At 43.5% G+C, this 23118-nt stretch overlaps 2 protein-coding genes across 8 annotated transcripts in view; one reads left to right on the top strand and one right to left on the bottom strand.

Moving 5' to 3' along the window:
• The window catches only part of SLC17A5 (solute carrier family 17 member 5), a gene marked incomplete at its 3' end in the record, with an annotated part of 28180 nt that extends 8431 nt beyond the window's left edge, over positions 1–19749 (bottom strand). For 2 of the 4 annotated variants that reach the window (XM_082218335.1, XM_082218336.1), the window contains exons 1-4: positions 11870–12128; positions 4288–4484; positions 1752–1985; positions 56–143 (exon numbers count right to left, since the gene is read on the bottom strand). In XM_082218335.1, the coding sequence (XP_082074461.1) occupies positions 56–143; positions 1752–1985; positions 4288–4484; positions 11870–12113 (763 nt within the window). In that variant the 5' untranslated portion in view covers positions 12114–12128. Of the gene's footprint in view, positions 1–55; positions 144–1751; positions 1986–4287; positions 4485–6325; positions 6934–11869; positions 12129–15904; positions 15989–19688 lie in introns of those variants that run through there. The other 2 variants (XM_082218338.1, XM_082218337.1) reach the window with 2 other exon arrangements.
• An 80-nt stretch (positions 19750–19829) lies between these two features.
• CD109 (CD109 molecule) overlaps positions 19830–23118 on the top strand; it is a 71869-nt gene continuing 68580 nt past the window's right edge. The window contains exons 1-2 of one of the 4 annotated variants that reach the window (XM_082218237.1): positions 19830–19879; positions 21545–21705. In XM_082218237.1, coding sequence (XP_082074363.1) covers positions 21612–21705 — 94 coding nt within the window. In that variant the 5' untranslated portion in view covers positions 19830–19879; positions 21545–21611. Of the gene's footprint in view, positions 19880–20292; positions 20618–21544; positions 21706–23118 lie in introns of those variants that run through there. The other 3 variants (XM_082218238.1, XM_082218236.1, XM_082218235.1) reach the window with 3 other exon arrangements.

Here is a 23118-nt window from a genome sequence, read left to right as displayed (position 1 = left end):
AGATTAGTGCTGCATCTTCATTGGCTAGCCTTGAGCATTTTTTAAAGCATCTCACCTGCATATGAAATACTAAGAAGTTTACTGCGTTCCAGTGGAGGAGCCCAACAGGACCACATGGCATGCATGGCAGGAAAGGTGACACCCTGGAAAACACATTTGTTTGTAGTACAACATATCTTTCAAGAGTAAAATGACTTGGCCAAAATTCACTTCAATAAAACATCTCCAACGCAGCCTGGAGAAAGTACCAGTTGCCTTAGTACGAAGCTATTTTCTGAACAAAACACACATAGCTCCTGGGCAATTAAGCAGAACTAATTCCTTGCCTGCCTCAATTCTTCAGCTGAATATGCTTTGTGGACATAACAATTATGCTGAACTTTTGGTTTCTGCATAGAAACAGCAGCACAAATAATTTGAAGTGGTGGTTTTCCCTCAGTTTGGATTATTAAATGCCAACATGCATAGGAGGTCGGGCAGCATGGCAGGGAAGAGACCTCATTCTGCAGACAGACCAGGTTAAGAAACAACAACCAGACTCCCCTAAATTAAACCAGAAATCTAATCAAAACTATGTGAACTTTGAATAAAAATGTTCATGAACAATTAAGTTTCAAAGAGGTCACAAGCATATTAAAGCATCATATTAAACCCAGGGAGCTAAGGGAAGGGCTGGATTTATGTTGCAATTCTGCAAGAGCACAGAATGTGGCAATGGGTGGAGAATTCAGCTTCCGGAAAATATTCTTTTCCGCATTTCCTCCCTTTTTAACGAAGCTGTCCTAGGAAGTTCTTTGCCTCTCACAATGATGGGGCAGAAATAAAAACAACAAAAATCGCAGAGTAAATTATGTATAGTCAGAGAAATTAGGGGAAACTGCTCAACTTGCATAATTTATACAGTTGCAGGATTCAGGTTTTTGGTGCAAAATTTGGAATGCCCAAAGATTTATTTATTTTTAACCCAGCTTATGCACAACTGTTTAAGGAAGCATGCAGCAGACATTTTACATAACAAATTTCAGTTAAGTGCCAGGTCCGCCCATCCTGGCACAACTTCCTACTTCCTTCCCCTCTATTCAAGCTCTGCAGATGCCATTTGATCAGTTCCACAGCCACAGAGGAACGACATACCTTTCATATCAGCTCCTCCCGTAGCCCTTAATATACCATTTCCCATTAATGTGGTGCTCTATGATCTTAACAATAGGCTCGTCCTCACAATGAAGTCATAGAAGACATGTTCATTGTAAGGTGGGTGTAAGGAAAACTGGGAAGGAGAAAAGGAACCCTCAATTCTCAGATTCATGCCCATCTATGTCTATCTGCTGGGGAAAAATATAAGAGCACGCAAGAAGCCAGTGGAACTATAACTGAAGCGGCAGCAATGGAAAACCCAAGTGAGAAAAGTGCTATTAAGAACATGAGCAGAACCCAGCTAGATCAGACGAAGGTCCCATCTAGTCCAGCACCCTATTTGCAAAGTCCCCAACCAGATCCCTGTGGAGCTGTTGATCCCAACTTGGTGCCTTCCTTGGTGCCCATTCACATCTGGGCATTGCCCGGCTAGAGCTAGGATTGACTGGAGTTGGAGACCTGAAGCATCTGGAAGATGCCAAGTTGGAAAAGGCTGACCTAATGTAATTTATCAACATTACAGGGGATTGTTAATGTACTTACAAAGTAATTGTTTTGAAACTCTTAACAACAATAACAACAACAATTAAAGGGGGCGGAGAAGGAGAGATTACCTCACCCAGGCCTTCCAAAGCTCTGACAGCTATGAGGTACCCGACTCCCAAATCTGCTGCCAAAGGTGTGAACAAGGTGAAAATGGCAGTGCCCAGGATGCCAAACCCCAACAGCTTCTTTCCGCCAAACTGGCGGGCAAGATATCCACCAGGAACCTGTGTAATGATGTAGCCATAGAAGAAGGAACCAAGGATCCAGCCTTGAGTATTTGCATCCCATGGATACTTTTTCCCCTGAAAGGGAGGGAGAGAAAAAGACATGAAGGTCTGGTTTCCACCCCGCCACTTGCATCACAGGAAGATACAACAAAGGACTGCATGCTTCCCATCCAGCAACGCTGCACACCTATCAGTGACATACATTGCTAACTGCAGAGTGGCTTACAAACTATATTTTCCACATGCCCGTCATGGACATGGGGAACTACGTGCTCATTTTTCATGGGACGCATGGAAAGAACTCCCTATGTACATCCAAAGAGTGACCACATTGTTGGGGTTTTTTTTTAGATCAATGACATTAAAATATACATAGCTGGTTAATATCCTGCTAATTGTTTTCATTCTGTCAACCAGGCTCCTAAAGCAAGCAAAGCCCAGTCACAGTGTCATAAAAAATAATCACATATCAACTGATTTCAAAGCCTTCTCCTCTTCTTTTCTTTATTTAATGTATGAACCACCACACTTGACAGACTTACAAACTTTAAACAACTATAGGCTGTACAATAGGTTTTTTTAAAAAACACCACCCAAATTTACCTCATTTACATTCTTGTGGTAGAGTCCAGGTTGGCCTGTACTATGTACAACATTGGAAGCTGCCCTATGACAAGTCAAACCATTGGTCTATCTAGGTCATTATCGTCTATACTGGCTGACAGCAGTTCTCTAGGGCAGTGTTTCCCAAACGTTTTTGGGCAACGGCACACCTGTTTACCGGAAAAAAATCTCGCGGCACACCACCATTAAAGCCCCGCCCCGTGACGTCAGCGCGCAGCGTCACGCCGGGAGGGACGCACAAAAGTGAACGTTTTTTCCCTTCCCCTTGCCGGGGTGGGAGGAGGCAGCAGAGCGAGGGACTGAGGGACGGCAGCAGCTGAGGCGGCGGCGGCTGTTGTGGTGGTGGCGGCGATAGCGGGCGGAGGAGGAGCCGTCGCCGGGAGTTGCTGCTGCTGCTGTTGCTGCTGCTGCCCGGACATGCCGGCCTCCTCCTCCTCCGCTGTCTCGCGCTCCTCCCTTTTGCGCGCGCTGCCCCGCCGCTCGGCACCACCACCGCGGAGCCGCCCCCGGCTCGACGCGGATCCTCGCCGCCGCCGCCTCTCGCCGCCCGACTCGCCCGCCTCCCTCCCACGGCACACCAGCCGGTGTCTCACGGCACACTAGTGTGCCGCGGAACACCGGTTGGGAAACACTGCTCTAGGGTTGTCAGGGCATTATCCTAGGTTCCAGGGTGTTATCTTTTTATTTTCAGAACAGTAGCATCCATCACATCACACCACACCACACCACACCACACCACACAGGAAGGGAGTGATTCTGCTGTGTATGTGTGATTCTGGAGGCAGAATGGAGGCAGCAAAAATCTATAAAGAGATTTCATAGAATCATAGCACTGTAGAGTTGGAAGATGAGGACTGAATGTTACTCGCCTTAAACAAACGCACTCCTACAAGAATTACTGTAAAGTAGGGTAGCCGTATTTTGAAAAGTGAAATTCTGGACACAAAGGTTGAGCCTTGGGGGGGGGGCAAATATGTTTTTAAGCTATTTTCAAGAAAATTCACCAAAGCCTACACTTCTGACAAGGGTTGCCACATGTCTGGATTTTCCTGGACATTATAGCGATTCCCACCCAGACGCACACCGATTCCAGTGGCCAAATCCCAGCAATTTCCGGGAAATTCCAGATGTATACCAACCCTTTGTAAGGAGTCAGAGTTCAGATTGAGTGATGCAGATAAAATAGTGGCATCATCTGAGCAGAATCTCTGTGATAGGAAGAACTTCAAAGGCTATTTGAAGGCACAGATCATGCAAAAGAATGCTGAGAGATAAGATATAGTCCTCTGAGCATAACTGCTTTTAAAGATCCCTTGGATAATTTCACAAGGGGGTGCTGATTTAAAGTTCTGCATAATCCTTTGCATGTTTATTCAGAACGTAGGAGTATGATTTCAATGGGTCTTACCAAATGAGGCTTAGTCCAAGGTAAGGCTGAAATCCTATACCTACCTAACTGGGAGTAAGACCTATTAAAAATCACCTGGATTTACTTCTGAGTAAATGCCTCAGATTACACTGCAAGAGTATTTAGGTTGTGCCCACTGTTACGTCATACTCTTTGAAATTAGTAGAGTGGGCTCATTGTGGACACTGTCCATTTGGTTTACTCTAAGTAGAACTTAGTTGGATACAACCCTTTATTCACCCCCATCAATACTGGCATTCCGCCAGCTCTTGAAGATAAAATAATTTAATAGACATACCCTTTAAGACAGTTCACATTATCAAAAGTAGATCTGGTAAAACTTACCGTAGTGTTACGAGCAACAACTGGGGTAGAAGAATGTTCTTTGCACACATTTGAAGAAGTATTTTTGGTCAAGCTTGTATTTGATTCTACCATGTCCACCAGGGCAACACTTAAATTGACACGAAGTGCATATAAGAGAAAGAATCCCAAGAAGGCCCAGACCGCTAAGCTGAGGCGAGCAGAGCAGCATATTGGCGCTAAAAGAAAAAGTGATGCACATTAAAAAGTGTTAATGTAAAAAAAAAATCCCCACAACTCTGGCTAGCAACTATCTTTAACTGAAACAAAGGCAGAAGGGCCAGAAGTCTTGGCTTTGCCCCCAGACTCATTCTCACATAAGCCAAAATGCAGACAATGGACTAATTGGGGGACACACCACCAAAACCATACAGCGTGGACTGAGAATATTCAGTAGCCACAAAATGTTGAGTTGTCAGGTCACATCCACACTATACATTTACAGTATGTTGTTTTATGCCACTGTAACAATTATGGTTTGGCCCAAAGAATCCTGGGAACTCTAATTTGTTAAAGGTGCTGGGAATTGTTACGAGACTCCTATCCCCTCTCACAGAACTACAATTCTCAAGAGTTCACTGAGAAGTAGGATTGATCCATTGACTCCATGGTGTGGATGTGCTCTCCTGAAACTGTAGCCCAGGGATGGGAAAACATTTTGGCCTGGGTGGACGGCAGCTTGGTCAGCGCATTTCCCCCAGGTAAGTGTTGGTGAAGCAGCACCAAGCAAGATCAAACACTCTGCTCACCAGTTGATGGGCCAATTTGCTCTATGCAGGGGTCTGCTTCACCAGTGTGTTCTCTGCAGGGGATGTGCTGATGAAGCAGCCCCCAGCAAATTTGAACACCACCCATCAGGAGATGTCAGCCACTGACAGGGAAATGGCCTTGTGGACCAAGGCTGGCCTGCACGTCACGAGGGTCTCCACCCATTTTAGACTTTAACTCCCATCAACCCCCCAAAACTGGAGGGCACAAATTTGGTAAAGGCTGATTTACAATAATCATTGCTTATCTATTAATTCACAAGCAGGAGAGTATGTTTATGTATTGTTCAATTATTTCAGTTAGAATAAACATGAACTTTAACCGTTTGCTAAAGGGATGTAATCTTTCATAAGATCACAGGGTTGATTTATTTATGTAGCCTTATTAGGCACTTCAAGCCTTTACCAAGAAACTCTAAGCTATTGGACACATCTGGTATGACAAAATGTGCCTGAGAAACAGAAGACGATATCCCTCTAAGTCATACTCAGAGTAGACCCACTGAAATCAATGACCATAAATTACTAAAGTTATGGCTCTACTCTGAGTATGACTTAGTGGTGCATTACCCACAATAGTTTCTTAGCTCTGCTAAGGAATCTCAAATGACTGACCCCCAAAAGCTTGCAGGTATGGCCTGAAGGCGTGCCATAAGTAATTATGCCATATTTTTTGATAAATTGTGGTGAGCAAACTATATATGGAGGAGGATTGACTACCAGTGCCCCATTCTCAGCTGTTGTTAGATTCCAACTCCCATTAGTCCCAGCCAACATGGCCAACAACATCTAAAGGGCCACAGTTTCCATATCCCTAGTACAAAGGAAGAAAAATAGTGGGGTAAGACGCTCAAGCAAATGACAAGAGGAGAAGTGCACTCAATACATGCTCACTCATGGATACAACATACATACAAACATGTAAAGCAAAGTGTGCATTCTGGCAGCTACTCAGGAGTGCACACTCCCCCAAATCCAACCCTAAAGGGGAAACAAAACTCACACCCCAGTATTATGTCCACATGTCTTAGCATATACTTTTCAGTCATGAAATGCAAATAAACCACAACATGTTCACCAAAATCTCACTTTAAATATAAAAAAAATATTACTCATATTTGCTTTGCTGCATGATTATTATACTATGGAAAAGATTGTGTGATTCTCTCCCCCCCCCCCAAACATCTTTTTTAAAAAATATAACACGCCACAACACAACTTCAGGTCCACAAGGCACAATATTAAATTCTTACCATTAACATCCCCGGGAGCTACTTCTTTCACAACCAACCTTGTTTTCGAAGACATTTCCCTCTAATTTCCTAGTTACTGTTGTGCTGGATCATTGAAATGCTCCCATGATCTGAACGGAAAACTCCTGCAACATTTTTAGTTTGAGGAAGTTGCCCTGAATATTTATTACTGCAAATGAGGCACAGTAGACGTGGCATGGCAAGTTTATTATCTTGCTGTTCTAGTACCCAACGTTAAACAGCAAAGGAGCCTTCACTGGTGTTAATAACATCCTTAGTCTTCTGCCTTTCTGCAAGACCACCTTAAGCTATTGTTGCTTTCACAAACCACTTCTGGCTTTCTTCCAGATCAACCTCTGCCTGGTAGATGTGGAATATCCTGTTCTGCAGCTCTGCTTCCCTCAGCAACCCGCCTATTCCCATTCACGTCACATCACACTGCTCTCAGTCAATAGCCTCTCTCTAACCCCACTGCCATGTAAACACTAAATGCCAAATTCTGTATTTCAGCCATCGCCATTCGATTTCTTACTTAACTATACACACAGTATTTTTGAATTGAATGTTTAGCATCATATTCATTTATTTACCTTTCTCAGCTGTTAGTGCAAGTTTACTACTTAGAAAACACCACTTTCAACCAACTTTTACTTGTTCCCTGTCCCCCAAGCAAATGAAAACAGGGCTGTACAGATGCAGAGTAGGGGAGAAGAATAGGAAATCCCTTGCTGCTGAGAAAACCACCTTGGTTTTTGGAGGGAGTGGGAATAGGTGTGCTGCTTTAATCTCTCACCATTAAAAAAAACAAACACGTCTGGATGTACACTGTGACAAGTATTTGGGTCTTCGACATGATCTCTGACAACTTCCTATCAAACATGGGGAAGTTAAACTGACAATGCTGTGCTGGGCAGGGAGCAACACACAACCTTAAATTTCAACATGATCAGCCATTGCCAGAAAGGACAGGACTGTAATCTTGCTTTTAATTGCCTTTTTAAACCCATGTTTTATGGAAGGATAAACGAACACCACTGTGACTGAGCTACATATGGTGGGATCACAGATCCTTACAATAATGGTTTTTAATTATTTATTTATACGGATAGCTTCCTTATCACTTTGCTACATTTTTTCTTCTGTGCTGTTTCCTTGTCTAATAACAGACTGTCTTGTTTAGGTGTTGTTGTTTCTTTAAAGGATATTTTATGCAATTGTATAACACTTATGCCACAAGTGCACGCAATTGCAAAAGGAAACCAATTTTAAGATTTCCAATGTGAACATCTAGTGGCAAGTAGAAATGGACAAAGGCAGCTGACTGAAAGGGATTAAGAGCTATCTTGTTTGATTGGATCAAAGTCCAGCATTCTGTTTCCATCCAGATGTCTCTGGAAGCGCAGAAATAAGGCAGGAAGCCAGGTTAGGAACTACGTTGCAACCTGATCAATAAATCATACGAGTTTTAGTTAAATGATCAATCAACTCAATTTTGCAGAATTTCTGAAGCAACATTGTTTGCTTGGCTTTTTTTGTAAAAAAAGAATGCATATGTATTTCCTAGTAGGCATCAACTTGTAAGAAGCATCCAGCCCTCTTGTGTGAGAAAAGGAAGAATACCTCTTTTAACAAGATTTTATATGCATTTGTATTGAAAAGAATATATATTTAAATTTTGCTGCCCAATTAATTTTCAGTTTATCAAACATTTTAAACAGATAAATAAATTAAACAAAGCAGCCCTAGATATGGCCATTCTCTTGCATCTAGTAACTGGATGTATACTGTCTCTCAAGATGCTAGTTCACGTACCTGCATGTACTGTTTTCTAAATTTTATCGTTAGGAACATGTCCTTCTCTTCAAATCAATGTAAATAGATCTATACAAACAGCACTTGCGCTAAGGTTCCAGGTGATTTTTCAGGATAAATACTGCTGGTCAGAAATGAATAAACATCAAGAGGAAGTTTATCTATGGGACAGAGCTTTAGGCTTGGTTCCAGGGCCAATCCTGGCTCCTCAAAGAATGGACTGGGTGATTTTTCAGGATAAATACTGCTGGTCAGAAATGAATAAACACCAAGAGGAAGTTTAATCTATGGGACAGAGCTTTCGGCTTGGTTCCAGGGCCAATCCTGGCTCCTCAAAGAATGGACTGGGTGAGTTTGGATAAGTCATGAGCTCAGTTGGGCCAGCAGGAGAGACACAACGGCAGTATTTGCATGTTTTGGTAGTTTGTTCCTGGCTTAGTGGTTTGAGCAAAACAAACCAAGGTCCCCAGTTTGTATGCAACGCTAAACCAAGGTTTGTGCTTTGTTCCTGCCATGGGCTGGTAGGAAGGAACCAAGCAGACACAGTTTGCTAAATACACCACTGGAGGAGGTGGGAATGAGCTCCACTAATTATATTCTTCAAGCAAAATGCAAAAGAGATTATAGAAGACAGAACATTTATTACAATCTGATGTTTTATTATTTAATTATTTAATTATTTTTGCAAACTATTTTGCTGCTTTACTACTGTGCAGATGTTATTTTCAGTGCTGCGAAAGCAAGTCCCCATGCCGTGCTGTGCCGGTTTAGCGCAGTGTGTGGGGACTCGCCAAGTGGGCGGCTCGGGGGCCGGTTAAACGACTCCCGTGGGCCGCTTGTGGCCCAAGGCCCTTAAGTTGCCAACCCCTGCTCTGATATAACACACTGGCCCTGTAGTGAAATGCAACCATGTAGATAAGGACTTGCCCAATACTTTGCATCTGCATAGCTTATGGTCTCTCTTCCTCACCCCCCCTTGGAAGTGCCTGTTAAAATGTTTATACAACTTTTTTGCAAAGCGTTTACCTCCCCCTTTTCTTTGGATCAGAAACCAGTCCTAGCTTTTCAGGGGTTGCTTACATCATTGGAAAAGTCCCGTCCCCCCAATTCATTAAGAGAGCTTAGTATGGACTTTTAGTGCCCAGGGTAACAACACAATCTGATACACGTCTACTCAGAAGTAAGTTCTATTGAGTTCACTGGGGCTTACTTCTGAGGAGATATGTATAGGACTATCCTCAGTCTAAAACAACTTGCAGCATTCTTCCTCTTCACTTACCAAATATTTGCTCATATTCATTGAGACACCACTTTGTCACCTCAGCTATTGCACTGTCTTGTAATTGGGTCACAGTATTCAACCTAGTATGGTAGCATTTTAGTTTCTTCTGCTGATAATGAATAACTTGCATCAATTAAATAAAATATGATAGATCAGACCAAGTATTTGCATGGTTTACATGGCCGCATTTCCCCCCTACTCACAGTAAATTGTATATTTTGGCATTTTGGGGTTACAGAATTTTGGCTTTCCAATTTGCAGTAAATTAAGTGCTCTGCAAATAGTCAAACCCTTCTCTTTTCCTTATTTACTATGGTTAAACCTGAAAATGATGCACATAGCAATATAAACATACACACTGGAGTTTAAAGTGTATCTTAGGCTCATGCAAGGTGCTTGTGTTAGCCTTGATTTTTTTAAATTTTTTCCTTTTAATTCCTTATTACAATTGACAGTTGAAACTCCCCTCAGTTTTGTCATACAGCATAAGAGGTAAACAATCCTCCATAGCAACTAGTCCATAAGGTAAAGGGACCCCTGACCGCGCCACCCGCGTCCCAAACTAGCCCCTACACAACACTTAACTGATATGCCAAGACATTTTGTTTTCTGGCCAAACCATTCTATTTCTAGTGATCTCTAGGATGCTCTGATAAGAGCAACAACTTAGTAAAACAAAACAAGACTTACTGCCTTTTGTCTTGCAAGCTCTACTGTCAATGAGCACAAAATTCCTGCATTGATAGCATGCACACTATCTAATCAGGGACCACACCATTATTTACAAAACAATGCTGAAAGACATCACACGCAACAATTGCACATGTGTGGATGGTGCTTAATCCATTTATTTATTAAAAATATTTTTTCACCACCATTCAGTGGAGCTTTGCTGCACGGTTTAAACATAAGGAAGCAACAACCAAACACATGTGTAGGGTCATAACATGCTTGTGTGTGACCATCCTGTTCATCAATACCTAAAGAAAAGTTTCTCACGTGTGCAGGCACGTGTCTTCTATAAGGGAAATCTATAACATGCAAGCGCTTGTATTTAAAACATGTTTCTTAAGAATGAAGACCCACTGACTTCAACTGCACTACTTCCTAGGCAGTGTACTTTACATACATGCCCCAGGCAGCAGTTATGTGCTTAACCGAGAGAAATTATTACAGCATCGTAACAGATTTAATGGAGCATAAATTTTGTAGATTAGATCCCATTTAGGGGAGGGTCAATAGCTATGCTTGCAGAAGGACTTGAGTTCAATCTCTGGCATCTCCAGCTTAAAAACTCAAGTAGCAGATAAGAGAAGACCTACAACCTTGAAGACAATACTGGGCAAAATGATATAATGCAGCTTCTTATGTTCGCATCAGATGCATTAAGCATTATCCTTATTTGGTACACACAAAAAGGAATAAGGGGGCAAATTGTAAACAGTGGACTCAACAGTTCACGACAACTACAGTGGTACCTCAGGTTACATACGCTTCAGGTTACAGACTCTGCTAACCCAGAAATAATACCTCGGGTTAAGAACTTTGCTTCAGGATAAGAACAGAAATCGCATGGCAGCGGTGCAGCAGCAGCGGGAGGCCCCATTAGCTAAAGTGGTGTTTCAGGTTAAGAACAGTTTCAGGTTAAGAACGGAGCTTCAGGGAGGAGCAGTATGTAACCAAATTAAGTACGTAACTAGAGGTACCACTGTAATGTATACTGCACATGATAAGCCTGCCCAATCATTCACAACAATCAGTCTGTAATTTCAAGATCTCTGCTCTGGGCTACTATTTGTAGTTGTTGTTGTTTTTTTAAAAAAGTTGTTAAACAACTTGATGTTTCATTGTTTTTATATTTTGTGGAAGCTGCCCACAGTGACTAGAGCTACTCCGTCAGATATATGTATTATTACTACAGTACTGCTGTGTGGTTGTAAATTGCCTTAACACTTCATAGACTCTTGAACCCACACTTTGAGGTTTCTCCCTCGACATCTGCGTATGCATGTGTGTAGCTGGCAAGTGAAGGCAACTGTTCACCCAAATGCAACGTAGCCCACGAAAGTATAATAAACCCGTTAGCTTTCACGCTGCCACAAGACCTCTCCCCGCGTTTGCTGTCGCCGACCACCCCTCTGAAGCTGGTCGCCGTCGTCGATGGTGATACTCATGGCGACAGACGGCAGTCCTGGGAAGTCAGGACTTCCTTCCGAATAAAGGGGGATAATGCTGCGTTTGCTAGCTACTGGCAAACCTGCACAGGACCGGGACTGTTAAGACACCTCTCCACAGGATACTGGAGACGGTGGAGGCACCCCCACAGAAATGTCTCTCTCCCGCCAACCCCCCACAGCTCCTCAAAGCGAGAGGAACTGGCTGCTGGAGACAAAAAGAGGGCGGGAGGTGTGCGCTGGGGGGCAAGCGGTCCCTCCTGCCGCTGCTCTCACCCGCCTTGCCGATGGGCTGGGCTTCTCGCAGCAGGAGCGGGGTACGGTCCTCTTCTTCCTCCGCCTCTTCGGGTTCCGGGGTCTGCATGCTCCCCTTCAGGGCAAAAGCAAACGCGAAACCAGGGCTCCCTAAACGAACCCAGCCCGGCTGTCGGCGGCTTCCCACCAAAGTCAGCTGCCAGAAAAGGCAAGGCAAGCAGCAGGCACGTGACTTGCAGCCGGGCGGAAGTGCCGCCGCTATCATGATTCGGCGGCTCGGCGCCTATGGAACGAGTTTGTTTTCCTTCCCCCGCCCTCCTCCTCGGCCATCTTTGCTGCGGGCAGAAGCCTTTCTGCTGATTGGTTGCTGGGGGGAAAGGCGGTGGCTGAGGATGCCGCTGCCTAAGGCAACCAATGGAAGGAAGCCCCTCCGGCGTCGGCCAAATCGCCGCTGGATTCCTCCCGGCGTTGACTCGTGATGTGCAGGCGGAAGATCAGGACTTTATTTCTGGCTAGCTTGCCGCAGATAAGCAAGGTTTTATGACTCCCCAATCATTTAATAATGGCAGCAGTAAAATACCTTTTCCCTAATTTTTCCTACTGAAATGAAGAAAGCGGGCGGGCGGTAAAGGTGACTGGGAGTGTGGAAGGACGGTGAGCTCAGATGCCAATGCCTGCGTTAAGAATTTCTTAAGTGTATATCGTTTGTAGTTGGCTCAGATTCCTGGATCTCTGGGTCTTACCAAAAAGCAACGTAGATCCCTCAAACCTAAGTTCTGCTCCCCTCCTTGCCGCTATCCTTTGTTTTGTCGAATGGAAAGGACTGAGGTCAGAGGGAAGCAAAATGCAACTTATGCTAAATGTGATAAGTACGCAAAAACGTAATTCCATTTTTTTTTATTATCATGCTACACATGTTAAGGCTGTTAAGCTGCTGATTTCCTGACTTGAGGATTCCTGAACTAACAACTTGTCAGTTCTGAGGGAAGGCAGGCAAGGACCCACATCTCAGCCTGCACACTGGCCAGGCCTGCACTTTCATTTGAACAACTCTAAATCTTTGCCTAAGGTTGGAGTGAGGCATCACTTGTTTGAATTTTTGGACTGCTCTTTTGTTTAAGTGTGGTAGATCACAGAAGTTGTCTGTGCACATGTAAACAAATACCCATGGATCTCTGCTTTCCTGGCTTGGAGCAGCACACACACACAGAGAGAGAGAGAGAGAGAGAGAGAGCTGATATTTTGTGCAAATCTGGTAGATTGATAAATTTATCAAAAAATAATAATTGTGTGTGCTTACAGTTAAACAGATACCAGTGTGCTTGCCCATAATGGCCTCAGGCAAGGCCAGCCCACCCATGAAGTGGTGTGAAGTAGCTACCTCAAGCAGCAGAAGCCCCCAAGGCTTCATGGCACATCTCAGTTTGCCATACGTCAGGAAATTCCTGACATGTCCTGGTTTTTGGGTGTAAAAATTGGCTAAATGTCAGGGGAAATCTGGATGTATGATGAAAAAAGTAGCACAAAACCTTTAAAATCACTATTTTGGGGGGACGTTCCCCCCCAAAAGCTGAACACTGTCACCCACACTGCCTTGTCAATTGCCACTGCAACCATTTTGCTATTATCCAGGGGCAAAACTAGGCTTTATTTCACCCTGGTCAAAGACTCAGTTTGGCATGCATGCGCGCACGCACACACACACACACACACACACACAGCCTCAATGGCACCCCTTTGGAGGCTTCAACCAGGGTAAAAAACCCAGCTCCCCCCCCCCCCACTACAGCTCTGTATTATGCAATTCTCCCTGTCCTTTTTGAATTTTGATTCTCTGACCTCTCCATTCCCCACTTCAACCATGTGTGTTGATCCCTTTCAATCTGGAATTACACTTCATGCATCTGATGCAGTGGACTGTAGTCCCTGAAGGCTTAGTCCTTAAATGTGTTAGTCCTTAAGATGCAACAAAACTCTTTGTCATAATAGCACTGGTGGAGCCAATACAATTTTCAGAAAGCTCAGATAGGGTATTTCCAACAAAGGATGGAAAGCATCACAAAGCCTCACTACCTTCCCCTCTACAAAGGAACGCCCACAGCACCAGCAACCATGGCTTGAGAGGAAGTTTTGGATTGGAAAAGAAAGGGGGGGAGAGACAGAGAGAGACTCTTCATATCTTCCTCCATTGTTCTCTGCAGAACTGGAGTGTAGCCCAGTCCAGCTAATGGCTGTCCTGATAATTCGTTTAGAATGTCCCGTTCTGCTGGAATGCACAAAGGCCTTATTATCATTACGGAAAGAACAATGTGTGCAACATTTGAAATTGTTAGTAAAAGCTAGCATAGTGTAAGAGCTGGTGTGTTGGAGATAGCTGTGTTTTTATAATTGGTTTAATTCTTTTAATTTTGCCATTGGCAATTTTGTTTGTGAACCGCCTTGATATTTCTTCTTGAAATGACAGACAGTATATAAATAAAAATGGTATTTATTTAAAAAAATCTTTTAATAATACTAGTATTTACTGTGTGGCCTTGGACCAGTCACAGTTGCTCAGACTAACTAACTCACAGTGTTGGTGTGAGAATCATATGGAATAATAAGGAATAAGGAATAAAACCATGTATGCCACCTTGAGCTCCTTGGAGGAAAGGTGGGATATAAATGTGATAAATAAATACTACTACTACTAGCCCTGCTCAGCCATGAAGCTGATGGAGCTGACCTTAGGACACTCCCTGTCTCTCAAATTAACCTACCGCACAGGTATGGTTTATTAGGAGGACTCCATAGTACTGATGATCCCAGTCCAAAGAGAACTTTCTGTAAGTGCTGATAGGATCAACACTTCCAGCAAGTCCTACTTGTAGCAAGGCTTGCTGTTAAATGCAAATATCTTTTACATGACTTACTTGAATTCAAGCTGATGATGCAAATGGATTTTTTTTTTACTTTAGGTCACCTGATGTCACTGTGATATCAGGTGACTGACCTAGGTCTTGCGCAGCCCCTAACTCTTGCCATTATGCCACCCCTTCCAGTAACCTATTGCTACGGCTTTACCTCACCAGGCAAGCTGCTCCTGCACAACTATACTTATCATGAAATACAAAACATATTTTAGGTATTATACAGTGGTAATCAGAACAACCCACTGAAATCATTGCTTGTGCTGATTGACTCACCAGTGACATAATATCTGTACAGTGGTACCTCAGGTTAAGTACTTAATTCGTTCTGGAGGTCCGTTCTTAACCTGAAACTGTTCTTAACCCGAAGCACCACTTTAGCTAATGGGGCCTCTTGCTGCTGCTGCCGCGCCGCTGCCATGCGATTTCTGTTCTCATCCTGAAGCAAAGTTTTTAACCCGAGGTACTATTTCTGGGTTAGCGGAGTCTGTAACCTGAAGCGTATGTAACCCGAGGTACCACTGTACTGTATTATCAACCCAACTACTTTTGTGAGTGGCCACTGCTAAATACGTAATTATCACCAATTCTGCTTTTCAGTTCCTTCTGAACTTACTTTTTACAATACTGCCTCTGCCCACAATAATACCATATATACATACTTGCAACTTCATACATCTGATGAAGTAGACTATAGTTCACAAAAGCTTATGCCATAATAAATTTGTTAGTCTTTAAGGTGCCACAAGACTCTTTGTTGTTTTTGCTACAGAGACAAACATACCTCCTTCCCTGGAAATTGTTTTGTACATCATTCGACATATAGAACCACTTCTGGGCTGACAGCATCAAAGATTGGTATAAATTGCTACAGACAACTATACACAACAGCAGGATAGAGGATTAGGAAAATATCTAAGGGATGTGGAATTTAAAAGAAGGAGTTTGTGATGTTCAGGAGTCGATTTGTTCGGGAGCCAAGCCGTTCAAGAACCAAGGTACCCCTGTAATCTGATTAGCCAATCAAGGAAGAGACAAAAGTCATAAAAGTCATTGAGAGTGAATCCACCAGAACAGCACACAAAATGAATAAATAAATGAATAAATGAAGCATATGATAAATCTGACTAAGTCAAAATGTGCTTACAATGTTGTTTCCAGCTGTCTGGAGTTATATCCATGCCAGATGCCTCAGGGTTTGTCATCATCACAGTTTTTGTTCCGCTAGCCCCTAGATCTCAAATGAAAAAGGAGACATGACATGACATGACATAACATAACATCACCTCATCCATTTCCCCATCTCTTTTGCATTTCTTTAGGACATTGTATTCACATAGAGGTTGCCTAATCAAAACTTCACATAGAATGGATGCCTTGAAGTTATAGTACCTGTTCTAGACCAAGAGTGGGCTCCCTTTAGTCTTATTTGATCTACGCTTTCTTTTATTTTTTTAGTGGCATCTCCATGGTCCACCAACCACCCTTCCCTGGTAGTACAAATACAATTGTTGTTGTTGTTGTTACTCAATTTGTTGCCCTTTCATAACAGCCCAAACCAGCTGCCTCAGGCAGCTGCTTCACCCTGCCTTATGTATTTCTGACTGGTGGTGGTATAAATTTCATTTATTACATGTTGCATGTTTTGATTTAAATATGGAGTAATAATTGCTTTTTGTCTCAACTAGATGTGACATTGGAAAATCTGTGACCACATCTTTCACAGATTCCCTTGCTGGGATCAAATCAAGGCTATGATTCTGTGAGAGATTCCTCCAACTCTCTCTCTTGTGCTGGTTTCCTGATCTGAATTGCCACCATATGAGCACCTGAAGTAGTTTTGTATCTGTAGGAGGATTGAGTCTGAGAAAATTTACCAGGAGGAAAAGGTTGACCTGTAAAGCCATGGTGCTATTCTAATTCAGGCCCCATCCCAGCCACTTTTACCATGGGTGCGGGGCCGGGGACTGTGGAAGACCTGATTTCAGATCTTTCTCCACTGTTCTGTGTGTGGCTCTGAGTGGCAAACTTTCATTTATGCATCGCCGCAGCTTGATACTTGAGCCTAGTGCATGTCTGATTCTTTCCAGCAGAGGGCTGTGGTTTCTCGGAAGAGAACAAAAGGAGCTAAGTAATTAAAGGCATTAAAATTAAATTACAGTACTAAGTCTGCACTATTTGATAAACAATAATAATAATCTCCTGCGCCAAGAGAAAATATTTGAAATACAGACTTCTGAACTATTAGCAATCCAACATTCAAGTCCTAAAGATATCACCTGAATATAAGTCCTAATTTCAACAACCTTTCCTTCCAGACAAATTTGCTTAAAAGACTGAGGTTAATTCCTTCAATGGCTCAGAACTGCAATAATTCAGAGACCCTGAGATCATCCTCTGAGGTACCGGTAGTTCTTTGTGTGCCTCTTCCACAAGAGGTCGGAAACACAAAAACAGGCCTTTTCTGCAGTGGCTTCCCGTTTGTGGAATGCTCGCCCGAAGGAGGTTCAGCTGACGCCTTCATTATATACCTCTGGGCATCAGCCAAAAACTTTCCTCTTCCAGTCCTTCGGCTGATTAACATTAGCTGCCCTTTTAAATGTGTTGTGCGAGGGTGGATTATTGGTTTGTGTTTGTTTTTATTATGTACTTTGTGGTTTTTATATTGTAATATTTTGTTGTGAACTACCCTAAGAGGGCACTATACAAATTTAACAAATACAGTAATAGTAATAATACCTCATACCTCAATTTTGAAATGTTTCTGAAATTTACAGGAAATGTGTTTATGATTTGAGCTCCAGGCTCTCAACTTACGCAGATTTACATGGAACAAAGTTCCACTGAAATCCATAAAACTCATTGCCTAGTAAATGTATTTAGAATTGTGGGGCAAGTCAGTGGGAATACAGTGGAGTATATGGTTTACACATGGAGTATATCCACATTCCTACATCCTGACTCAGAAAGCATACCTTGAGCATCGGAGGAGACTCTTGCATGCAGTGTCTTTGTGCTTCTGGAAATTATATGCATAAATTGGGATGGGTGTAGATGCACATCGAGACATAAGGTTTCCAATGTAGTGCTTACTCATACTGAGCGTGTGGTGTGGGGTGCACATTTTCAACTACCGTATTTTTCGCTCTATAAGACGCACCAGACCACAAGACGCACCTGGTTTTTGGAGGAGGAAAACAAGAAAAAAATATTCTGAATCTAAGAAGCCAGAACAGCAAGAAGGATTGCTGCTTTCACTGCACAACTATCCCTCTTGCTGTTCTGGCTTCTGGGATAGCTGCTGGGATAGAATGCAGCCTGCATTCGCTCCATAAGACGCACACACATTTCCCGTTACTTTTTAGGAGGGAAAAAGTGAGTCTTATAGAGCAAAAAATACGGTATTTTGTAATGCATATAGGAAGCTGCTTTGCGATCTGCTCCCTTATTGAAGAACAGAAGTTGAAAACGCATTTGCAAAATGCAATTAACATTGATGCACTAATCAAGAGCCCTGTTTTCATGCTAGCTTCACCCATAACTTGCATGTCTTTAGCAGAAGCTGATAACAGGTTCTGCATGAGTACATTTGCATGTGCCCAGGGGCCTTGGGTAAATCAGAGACAGAAAGATATTGAGTGGAAAGAAGTGACCATTTTAAACAGCAGCAGTGGTTTGAATAAAGCAGGGATGGAATAACAATGTGAGGGGGAAAGTGCTGGTTTAAAACAATGATGGAAGTTTGAGTAGAGCGTAGGGATTGACCTGAGTGGAGAAAACTGGAAGTTTAAAACAAGGTTTCAGTAACGTAAGAAGGGAGTTTGGAAAGGCTATGTTGTGCAATTGGATGCTGTGAGCAAAGGGAACAGACTGAGATAACTTTGTAATGCATCATCCTCTGCTTTATCTTAGTGTGCCCAATTTGAACTGTTTGTCTTTCTTCTTTTCTGAGTCTGCTAGCAATCAGAATCTGTGTATGAGGGAAGCAGAGAGCCTGAGGGCATCGTGATTGGGCTGAGCTGCTATTCATGCTGCCTGCAATAACAATCAGTTACTCATGCTGTTATAGCTCTAGGACAGTATGCCACCCCACTGTGGAGTTTGTTTTGTGGCACCCTTCCCTCCAGATTAAGTTTATGGAGTTCATGTTACTAGTATTCTGAAAAATTGAAGTAAAAATGGCAAGAATACACCGGTGCTAATTTTCACGCGGCCCCTCTACATGTGTGAGCCCTGGGTCAGTTGCCCCAGCTACTCCCTCTTTAAAAAGTGTCTGATCTATGTATTTAAAAGCCCGAAGAAGAGGTTGTTGCAAGGCTCACACTAGATAAATGCCTCATACAAGATTGCGGAAGGAACTGTGGCATCCATTATCCATCTGGTAGGAGCTGGAAGTAGCAGGTAAGCTGCTAGAAGTTGTTCCCAGTCTGCAGAATAATTTTAACTGATACGCATTAAAAATCCCAAAACATTTGTTACTCACAAAATATACCCGGAGAGGTGAAACATGTTTCAGTTTTGGTATACAAGTTCTACTGAAATCACGCAACTAGAAAAGTAATCCAGACATTATTTTGAAAATATTCTCTCTCTTCAGTCACAGTGGGTAAGCCTCCACATTATTTATTAACAGTATTTATAGGGCACCTTATAACATAATTCCCAAACGTAACTAGAAATAAAGCAAACGAGAATGAAAACAAATTAATGTACAATACAGCATAAAAAACACAAGCCTCGAAGGGTACAACCTAAAGTTAAAAGATGTGGGAATATATATACATACAGTAAAGGTATTCATCTGACAGTTAAACAACACCAAAGTCAGTGGCCAGGCAAGCCCCTGTGGAGAGGGCATTAATAACTTATTAAAAGCGATGAGCTGGCACTTTTATGATGCGTAAAGTAAGCAGATGATTTGGGCAACCCACCTGTGACTGATGCATGTGCACATTGTGTGCCCAATACGACATGGGCTATGGAACCTAACTCTTGTTTTGATGGCTAGGCTGCCGTGATGGTGCATTGCAAAAAAAAGGGGGGGGTACTGTGTAAATTTGGCCGAGGGGGGTTGGCAAAATGGAGGGGATCCGTTAACAGGGCATGTAATCCAGAGCCTGAGGTAAGATTTAGAACAGCGCTTCTCTCTTTCTACCTTCCCTGGCACATTCTGTACCACAGACATCACCCTCTGCGAGGGAAACACCCTTCTCTCGCCTATCCAACCTGTGACTCAGCTGAGGCCGTCCTCGGATTTCTTTCCACTGAGCAACCCACCCACAGCTTCGCCCAACTCCTTCCCTCTAGTGCCTGCTTCACAAGGGGGTGGGCCTGTCTGAAACGGTCGCCCTCATAGCCCTCCCCCCCCCAACGTTGCCCGAGGGAGCTCGCGGACAAAAAGACCCTACCCACCCACCGACCCACGCCTCACAAGCTGCCGCGGGGGGTGGCGGCGATGCCCGCACGCGGCCTTGCTCCTGCCCCGCGGCGGCCGAGGGTGGGGATGCCCTGTGGGCGTGAAGGGCGGGCGGGGTGGAGCCAGACGCTCGGGGGAGAGAAGCTGCCGCCTCCGCTTTTCCACAAGGAGCGCCTTTCACTGCCCGAGCAAGGCGCCCTCCTCCCTGCCGCCGCCGCCGCTGAAAGGATAGGCAAACGCTGCGCGGGGAAGGAGGAGGAGAAGACGAGGGAGAAGGCGAAAGAGGCGCGAAGCGGCATCTTCAGGCAAAGCGGCCCATTCCCGCCGCAGGATGCTGCGGTTGCCGGACGCCGCTCCCGCGGCTCGCAGGGGCGCTCGGCTGCCCGCCGCCGTTGGGCTCACTTTGTGCCTCCTCTGGGCAACTTCGTGGGCCGAAGCTGCTGGGTAGGAACTGGAAGTGGGTGGGGAGAAGATGGACGGGGTGGGTGGGAAAGGCTTGCAGAAATAAGGGAAACGGTTACTGCCCGCTCGCCTCCTCCTGCCCTGTCCTGCACAGAAGGCCAGATTTTGCACTCGTGGGGATTTCAGAATCGGGAGCCGAGGCAAATCTTGCAAGAGTGCCGAGTGTCAGACTGCAGATCACCCACAGCCCAGTTGCACACTCAGTAGTGGTTTTTTTTTTCTTGGGGGGGGGGGGTCAAACCACCTATTTTGCCCGCAGCTCCTCAGTTCATAATTGCGGGGGCAATTCTTATGGGGTCCATTGGGGCTTACTCCCAGGTAAGCTAGTATAGGATTCTAGCCTGTCACTACAAGAGCAGAAGATCACTTTGCCTGAATCCACTTTCTATGAAAACTGAAAGGATGCATGTGGAGTCAGAGGTCTGAGAATGATGATGATTAGGGGGTTATTACACTATTTTACCGGTGGGCGGGCAAAGTTTCTTATATTACCATACTTTCCCTTTCTTATATTCCCATACTTTTTGAGCACAGTATTTTTTTCTCCTATACTTATGAGGCTTCCGGAGCTTTATTTAGCAGTAATTTTCCACCAGTTAGGACTTGTATTCTCCCCCCCCCCACCTTGCAACTTGGCTGAATCCACATATGAATCAGGCCAGAGATTATTTAGGAAGCTGGCACATACGGAGTCAGACCACTGGCCCACCTAGTGCAGTATAGTCCATACTGACTGGCAGAGGATCTACAGAGTTTCAGATGGGACACACTACCTGGAGAAGTCATAGATTGAATCAGGAACCATCTACATGCAAAGGAGAAGCTTTGCCACTGAGTTGCAGCCTTGATGTTGGAGTAGTGAAAGGAGTATCAGGCCATGAGTGTAATCTGTTTTGTCCCTTCTTTTAGGCCCACATACCTGTTGGCAGCTCTTAAGAGCATCAGGCCTGGAGCAAATTTGACTATTGGAGTAGCTATGCTGAAAAAGAGCCCACAAAAGGTTACAGTAAAAGCCGAAGTGGTCTATGCAAATAACACTGTACTACGTGGGGAAGCTGTCTTTAAAAGAGGTGAGATAACTTTATTGGCCTAAAAATAATGATGCATATTCTGTCTGTTGTACTTTTTGATTGCAAGAAAGCCCCGAGGGTGGCTATACAGAAGTAAACACTCTGTTAAATGGGGTTTGCTTCCCAGCAAGTGGGTTTAGAATTTTAGCCTTAATAAGGGAATTTAAGACTATCATTGGTGAGCTGAATTCGGAACAGATATATTATCTGCTTTATGCAGAAGTTCCGCAGGGGGGAAATAAGTATGATGAGCTACACAGATTTAAATGTGAGATTATTTGCTGAACTGTGGTTTAAATGTACTGTATAACCATTTATGTGCTCTGTTTGCTTCACCTTTGACTGTGGTTGCCATTTCTCCCCTGAATCTGCCCCTCTGCCACCTCATTTTTAAAATGTAATCCTGAGTGAGATCATTTTTACACTGCTTTGGAGAGACCTATGTACTCATGAAAAGAGTTTTGTTTTAGTTTGTACTGTTTTACTGTTAAGAGAAAGAGCAGGTAGGAGCTCTTCCAATTCTGTCAAGGAAGCGGAAAATAGAGTTGAGGAGCTTGGTCATAAATGATTCAGAATTCACCTTTCTGATGTGGTAGGGAGACTTCATTTTTGTTGGATCTACTTTGGTCCCTCCCCCCCCTAGAATCTCAGGATTATACAGACTATCAGTCAGAGCCAGCTGCAAAATACACATGATTATAATGGAAGAACAAGGTGCCTCTGAGCATATTCTGGGCCTCAAAAATAGTTTTTAGTACCAGAACTGAACTGAGTTCGCAGTCTGCACACACATGCTCTATGTTTATTCTGAGGTAGGAGCCCAGGAATGGTTGCTGTGTTTTTCAGGAGCATTTTTAAGGGCCCTGCAGGTCACTGGGTTAACATCACAAAACATCTGAAATGCTGCCATAGCATGCCTATTGCACTGTTCTTTTCCAAGTTTCTTTCAGTAGCATGATGTATATTTATCACATTTTGTTTTGTCATTGCTTCAGAAAGCTCAGGTTATCCCATTTTTATATTCACAATCTTTAAAGGACACCTTTAAGGTTTAAAAAAACCCTCTCTCAAAACAACTTATAAAAAAGTGCAATATGATACGGCTATGTAAATAAAATCAGTAAGAATAAAAAGTAATAATGCAATAACATATCAGCCCCTAAAATGCTAAAATAAAGTACCTGACTGCAACCAAATAAGTTAATAGAATAAAGTAGCTGTGGAAAACTCATTTGAAAGCTAGTGAACCTTTAGGGCTTTCATGAGCATCTGAAGTGATGGAACTTGTTACGAGTGAATGTAGCAATGTGCCCCAGAGATGTTGGGCCATTGTAGAAAAGGCTCTCTCCCTGAAAAAAGCCAGTTCTGAAAGAAAATTACTATCCTTATAACAATCTTGAGGGATAGTGACTG

This window comes from Podarcis vaucheri, assembly GCF_965113315.1.
Source record: "Podarcis vaucheri genome assembly, chromosome: 3".
Classification (NCBI taxonomy): Eukaryota; Metazoa; Chordata; class Lepidosauria; order Squamata; family Lacertidae; genus Podarcis; species Podarcis vaucheri.
Note: the sequence above shows the minus strand (reverse complement) of the source record. Positions and strands in the feature narration are given on the sequence as shown.